Below are 7074 nucleotides of genomic sequence, written 5' to 3'. Positions count from 1 at the left end.
TTTTGTCTAGAATGCTCACGAGAGGCAACATTGTTCACGAGAGGTTGAGACCCACGGGAAGAAACTTGGTGGCTGAGGTCTGTTTCATCGTCACTCTCTGTTGGATTTCTCCCAGGGAGGTTTAGTCCTGCCATCTTCTGCTCCCGGGAGTAAGAATAGAAATCCAATTCCAATATGCCAGCGAATGAGGCTTCCCCAAACTCGTTCGTTTCCTCCCCCCATAACTTACGGATTTATAATTTTAATTACAATAAAAACTCTTACCTGAAAATTGGCTTTCATTATTCTGATTGTACAACATAGTATAAACACAGACACCAGAAGTGTTATATTTATTCAGACCACTGGAGAATCCACTTTCGGGTTTGTTTAAATACCTTCCTTTCCCGCAAAGGCTGGGGCTCGCCAGCTCTACCCGACCTGGTCAGGGCGCCCTCGCCCTCCCCGGAGGTCCAGGGCGAGGCGAGTCTCCACGCGTTCGTCTCCCCCAGCCCGCTGAGTACCCTAAGAATGCACCAGCACCGAGTGCAGAGAGCCGCCTTTGCTCTCGGTCGCACTCAGGGCGGTGGGCTCCATCAGAGAGACGGCGGGTGAGGCGGCGGCCGCCGGGCACACGGTGGACGGTCCCGGCGGCTGCTGTGCGGCCGCGGGGACAGCGAGCGCTGCGGGCAGCGCGGCCACCGGTGGCAGCGCAGGAGTCGGCTTGATGGGCACGGGCACCGCAGGCAGGCTCTGGCTTGCCGAGTGGCACAGGGCCTTGACCGGCACCCCGAAGGCCCCATACTCCGGGCCCACGGGGACCCCCGCGGCGGCCGCGGCGGCCGTGGCCGCGGCCACTGAATCCATGACGCCGACGTGCGGCCATACGGAGCTGACGACGTTGCCGAGCTGGCCCGGCACGGGATAACCCAGGTGGTGCATGACGGACGCCAAGGGCAGCCCGCCGGCCTGCAGCACGCCCTTGTAGTCCCGGCCTATGATGTTTTCGATGGCGAACGGGTGCTTGAAGCCCGACGTGGACGCGGCGGCGGCGGCGGCGGCAGCGGCGGCGGCCGAGCCCAGCCCGTAGGGCGGGAACTGTGACAGGCGCCCTACACTGCCCACGGCCGCCGCCGCCGCCGCTGCCGCCGCTGCCGCTACGGCCGCCGCCTCCTGCATCTTGCCGGGGTGAGACGGCTGCGGCTGCTGCGGTGGCTGCTGCGGTGGCTGCGACGCGAGGTGCGGCGGCGGCTGCGGAGCCGGAGGCGGCTGCTGGTGGAAATAATGCACCATGTGCGGCGGGGGCGGCGGAGGCGGGGGCGGCGGCGGCTGGGGCGGGTGGTGGTGATGGTGGTGGTGCGCGGCAGCGTGATGGTGGTGGTGCGGGTGCAGGTGCCCTCCGGGCCCAGCGCCTGGCGCGCCCTTGGCGCTTCCCGCGTGCAGGTGAGTGTGGTCAGCGCGCAGCACCTTGAAGCGCTTTCGGCGCCTCAGGAAGCTGCCGTTCTCGAACATGTCGCCGCAGTCGGGATGCAGTGCCCAGAAGCTGCCCTTGCCGGGCTGGTCGGGCCGCCGCGGGATCTTGATGAAGCAGTCGTTGAAGGAGAGGTTGTGCCGGAGGCTGTTCTGCCAACGCTGAGTGTGCTCGCGGTAGTAGGGGAAGCGCTCCATGATGAACTTGTAGATGTCGCTCAGAGGCAGCATCTTCTCGGCCGAGTGCTGGATGGCCATCGCGGTCAGCGAGATGTAAGAGTAGGGCGGCTTTTGGTCGCTGTACGAACTCTTCCCCGGCCGCGGCATCGCCCCTGGCGCCTCCACCGCCCTCTGGCTCACAGTGGACCGCAGCGTCGCTCCGCACCCCGCTCCCCGGGCCTGGTTGTCTCCACTAACCCCCACTCCGCCCTCCCGGACCCGCCACCCCGCCCTCTTCCCCCACCCCCCCAGACCCTCTCGCCGTTTCTCTCCCGCCTTCTCTCAGCGGCCTGCGGTCTCCGCGCTTGGCCTCTTGACCCAATTTAGCAATCCGACGCTCGCAACTTCTGGCCCCGACGGTCGCCGACTGGCGCGCACAGTCGCGGGCGGGGCGCGCCAGCTTCACCGCCACCCTCTCGGCGTCTTCCCGCGGGTGGCCAGAGGCTGAGCGTGGGAGCTGGTGGAGGAGGAGTGGGGAGGGCCCTGTTCCCTTCCGGCCTCCTCTTTGCTTTTTCTCGGTCCGAGGGAAGCGCAGGCCCAGAGAGCTGGGAGGAAGGACTGGGCAGTCAGGACTCTAGCCCTTTAAATCGAGTTGGCGCTCGTTGTCCGGGAGGCCGGGGGCGGCGGAACGTAACAGCGCCTTGAGCGTTGCCCCTTAACCGACCAGCCACTTAGTCCGCTCTGGAGTTCTCGTGTTCCTGGAGGGGAGAGGCGAGGTAAGGAGGAGGAAGCTCGGCTCCAGCAGCCCGCGTCTCCCTTTTCTCCGGCGGCTCGCAGCGGAGACTGGGATAGAGCTGTAGGCGGTCGCCTGGGTGGGGGGAAAAGTTTAGTGGTTTCTGCTGCGGCGGCGCCTGCGGGCTCTGCCGAGGGGCGGGGGCTCTGGACGCGGGGCGCGAGCGGAAGGGGCGTCTGCGAACGCCGGGAGGGCGCGGGCCTGGCCTGTGGCGGCTCCGCCGTCCGCGCCGCAGCGGCTGCCGCTCTCCCGGGCCCGTCTGGAGCTGGTGAGGCGGCGGCGGCTGTGGCAGCGACGCGCTCTCCTGGCTGCGTTTTGTAATGGTCCCAGAGACGCCGAGACCCCCGCAGCTCGCGCTTCGAGACTATCACATGACCGAGGCTGAGGGACTCCGCCGCCGCGTCTCTTGCTGAAGAAGGGGCGAGAAGACGCCGTGCCTCGCCCCCGCCCCCTCCTCCACCTCGGCGCGGGCGCCCCCACCCCCAGCATTTACCACCCGCTCCGCAGCCCCCAGCCGCGGCCGAGTGGGGCGGGGGGCGCAGGCTGTTCTCAGGGAGGGGCACGGCGCCCGGTGCGGTCCCCGCCGCTGCACCCCACCCGGGTCGCGACGCACGGCAGAGGCGGACAGGAGACTGCTTTCTCGCTCCTCTCCTGCATCTCCCGCCTGTCCCCGCCCTTTCAGTCGTCCCTCTTCCCACCTACCAGCTCTGGGCTTCTCTCTCCTTACACTGCCTTCCTCCTGGACTAGCCACTCTGGGCCAAGTTCGCAGCAGCGTGGCCTCAAGGTCTCTTCTTTGCAAGAAATCCCAAAGGCTGGAGGGTTGGAGGGAAAAGCTAAAGCGGAGGAGACCCAGGGCCGTTTTCGCTAAATGTCAACTTCATCACAATTTTCTTGCGCGCCAATTGAGTGTCGGGCCCAATGATAGGCGCCTGGTACAGGGAGGTCTGGGACAGCTCTCTGCGCTCCAGGACCGCAGTCTAGTGGGAGAGACTGACAGTAACCGGGAAATTTGGATAAATACTAAGGGTTTAGTGGATGGAGGCTCCACTAAGAGCGGGTGGATGGGACAGGGTGAAGCGTTTCTTTGGGTGGTGACGTCTGAGCTGGGGCCAGAAGGAGGGCTTGGGGGGTCAGAGGTCCCATCACCTGGGTGTGTCGGAGCGGAGTCTTGCTATTCTGAGCACGTCGAGGGAAAGGGAGATAGTTAAAATTAAGTAGGAGGTCAAAATGACCAATCAACAGGGCCCTGGTGTGACCTGTGAGGGTGGATGAACCGCAGCGCTGAGGTTCCCGTGCTTGCTGGGATCCCGGAAGCAGTTTCCTGCTCTGCACTTTCCTGCACACCCATGAGCGAATCCCACTTGACTGGAGAGAACCTGCAGTTATAGTCTGGTTTTGGCTGCCTCTGCCCTTAGGCTGGGACGAAAAGCAGAGTTTAGAAGAAGAAGAAGAAGAAGGAAAAAATATATGTATATATACCCTCTTCCCATCTCTGGGCCTCAGTTTCTTTATTTGTAAAATGAGATGTCTGAAGTTGGAAATTTCACGGGTCCCTTCCAGTTCGCAGATCTGAGGAGAAAGCAGCAACTAGGGACTGTGACTCATTCTGTTTTTAATTTCTTCTTTTCTGTGCCTAAATGTGGGGGCGGAAGGCCGTTTGCCCAGACTGCTCAGGAGACTGCCCCTCGCTCTCCAACCTTGGTTGGCAACGCCAGGTCGAGTGTTTTTAGTTTCCGACGTTTGGCGAGATGCCCGAGGGGAGGATCAGAAGAAGGGCTGTTTGCCCGTCGGGTCGCTGGAGTGCGGTGAGCGTAACAGATTCGTAATATTAATCTTTAGGCAGCAGCTGGATTTCTGGCTAGTGCTATTTGGTTAGTTTTCCTAGGCCAGCAGACGTTTTAGAATAGGCGTTAAAGGGAAGCGTGCAAAAGGGCCCCGGGGCGAAAGAGCAGCCTCTTGGCCTGTCCTAAGGAAAGGAGACCCTTTCAGAGGAGGATGCTTTCGCTGTCGCTCCATGCCGGGAAGGCTCCTTCCGCCAATGGAGTTTTCTGCGGGATTTCTGGTCTGCTGAAGCAGTTTAAGGAACCAAGCAGCAGACGGCCTCCTGGCCTCACGAAGCCATGGAGGAATTACGAGGACGCCCACAGCTCCAGTGACAGCTAGAGCCCGCTGGCGCCGGGTGTACCCTTCTACTTTGACGGACGCGGTGCGAGAACAGCCCTGTCCAGGCCCAAGAGACGCCCAAAGGCTGCTGGTGGGAGCTCGGCGTGCCTAGCGCTCAAAGGTTCTTCCGGCCCTGGCCCTGCACGCAGCGCGGGCAAAGGCAAATTTTGTTGAGAATATCTTTTCCGCGGGCTCGCGAAAAAGCAGTGCCTCCTCTTTGGGAGCAGCTTGGGGACGTTCTCGTTGGGCAATTGGACTCCGCTGCGTCTGGGGACAGCATGAGAAGGGGCCCTTGAAGGGTGCCCCGGACCAGCCTCATGCGCATAACCTCAACACTAAAGCTGGAGTTGGGCTCTCGCTGGGTAAGCTCGTTCCAGCCCACAGATCTGCCGCCGCCACCTCGGGCTCGGCGCCTGGGGACGCGAGTCGCGTGATCGGCGCTTTCGGCCTCGGCGAGCCAACGGCGTTCGTCTGGCACAGCGGCTCCGCGCAACTCGGACCAAAACACAGACGCGGAGGTCGAGCGGTGCGCGGCAAGCCTCAAGCTTCCGCGTTCCGGGTGGACTTGTCAAGGGGTAGAAAGTCCTCCTCCGCACTGCAGCCCCAGGCGGCTGCCTCGGCCCAGGCCCCAGTCGCGGCGGAGAGCGCGGCCTCGCGGCGGAGAGCGCGGCCCCGCAGCGCCGGCCGCGTGTCCATTTCGGAGTCGGGCCGCCGCCGCCGCGGAGTATTCTGGGGGATTCCCGGCAGGGCGCGGGGTCTGGCAGCGGAGCTCCGGCCGCGGTGGGGGGCGCGCTCTCTCTCTTTCCCCCTTTCCCCCGAGGTTGATTTAATTCCGGCAAGTTTTGCAGGCGCGCAGCAGCACCGGCGGGGGCCGGTACGCGCGCGCTCCAGCTGCTTGCAGCCCCCCGTTCAAGAAAAACAGATCAAGTAACCACCCTGGCACCAACCAGTCGGTTTCAAGTTTCCGCGTGTAATTTTTTATTTTTTAAAACAACCAGTATGCTATACAAATATTGGCTGGCGTTGAGGACGCTGGCAGGCAAATCATCGCCCTGGACTTGGTGTAATTATCTCAGGCGTATTTGGTTTATCCCTTAGGCAATTGTTGGCGACGCTTTGCTAGGAAGAGGGGTTCCATGCAAGGTTTTATTGCGTTTAATTGGCTCTATGGAGGGGAGTAAAAATTTGCCAGAAAACGATGTGGAACTTTAGAAGCGGCTATTTATTCATTCTCTCTCCTTTATCCCCCCAGCCCCGAGGAAGGTCCCACGCACCCCTCAGCCTGGGTCTAAGCCATGAGGTCCCAAAGCTTCCGCGGACAGCTGTGCCCAGCGTGAGGAGGAGCGCAGGGCACCGACGGGGCTAGAACGATGTGCAGGACCAGGAAGAAGGTAAAAGTTCATGCGCACACCTCGATTTTCCTAGGTCCTTTGTTTACCCACTGACCTTTGACGTGCGGAAGGTTGCCTGGGTTAGTTACGTTTGGGATTCTCCCAGGCACCTTTACTGTCACCCCATCCAGCCTCTCGCCTGACCTCCAGCTGACTCCAACGCCCATTCATTTTCCAGCCGCTACCCCTAACCTGGGCTTGAAGCGTGTGGCAGAAGGCCGGCTGGGGGTCCAGGACACGTGGCTTCCAGCCCTAACCCTGGCACCACCTGCTGGTTGACCTTGGGCTTTATTCCCCCCTCTCCTCCCCCAAATAAGCAGGAGTCTGAACTGCGCCTTCAAAGGCCCCGCGCTCTTAGGAGCTGAGGTTTGAGGTTGTGATCCCGACTCGCGGTGTGTCAGGGGCCTGGGCACACGGCTCAGGGACCTCAGGACACGTGCAGCCCGGGATCATGTGGGGTAGCAGCGTCACACTGCTTCCACTCACGACGTCCTGGGAAGCCGTAGTCTCTAGCGTTGCCACCGACCCCAATATTTCCGCGGGTCCAGCCCCGCGCCTGGCCCAGCAGGCGTCGGGGGGCACAGGTGTTCGCTCCAGCTCTACTTGGATTTGTGCGTAGAGGCTTGATTTGCCTTTCTGGAATTTCTCCGACTCCCCGCGGACAGAAAGCAGAAGCGAGAGCAGTGAGCTTAGGGGTATTTCTTTCTTAGAGAAAAAAGCACTGGCCTCGAATTTATTAGATGAGACTCGAGACCCAGTCCTGCCACCTGCTGGCTGTGTGATTGCCCCCTCTCTGGGCCTCAGTTTCCTCTTCTGTAAAATGGCCATAACCCATAACCAGAAGGTGTGATTATGAGCAGTGATATAGAATATTTTCATCCAGCAAACCTTTATTGAGAGCCTACTGTGTGCTCGGCGTGAGAAAGCGCTTTGTAAATCATGATGAAAATGCTAGTACTGCGTTTTCCTCGGCTTCATGCACTAATCTTTTCCCCTTCCAAATCGAATAGTACCCAAGAAGGGTTAGAGAAAATGGAGCCCCAGAATTGCGCATGAGTGGGTGCGTGCTGGGGCACCAAGAGAGTGGTCCCCGCGAACCGCATACGGCTTTTCCCGCC

At 61.3% G+C, this 7074-nt stretch overlaps 1 protein-coding gene across 1 annotated transcript; it reads right to left on the bottom strand.

The window, feature by feature from the left end:
• Positions 1 to 504: 504 nt before the first annotated feature.
• Positions 505 to 1776, bottom strand: FOXB2 (forkhead box B2; the record flags this gene model as incomplete). Its single annotated transcript, XM_081238373.1, has 1 exon — positions 505 to 1776. One exon carries the CDS (start codon positions 1774 to 1776, stop codon positions 505 to 507), a length of 1272 nt encoding a protein of 423 aa, XP_081094499.1.
• Positions 1777 to 7074: the final 5298 nt, after the last annotated feature.

This window comes from Mesoplodon bidens (assembly GCF_964165515.1).
Source record: "Mesoplodon bidens genome assembly, chromosome: 6".
NCBI classification, from domain to species: Eukaryota; Metazoa; Chordata; class Mammalia; order Artiodactyla; family Ziphiidae; genus Mesoplodon; species Mesoplodon bidens.
This window is presented reverse-complemented; position numbering and strand designations above follow the sequence as displayed.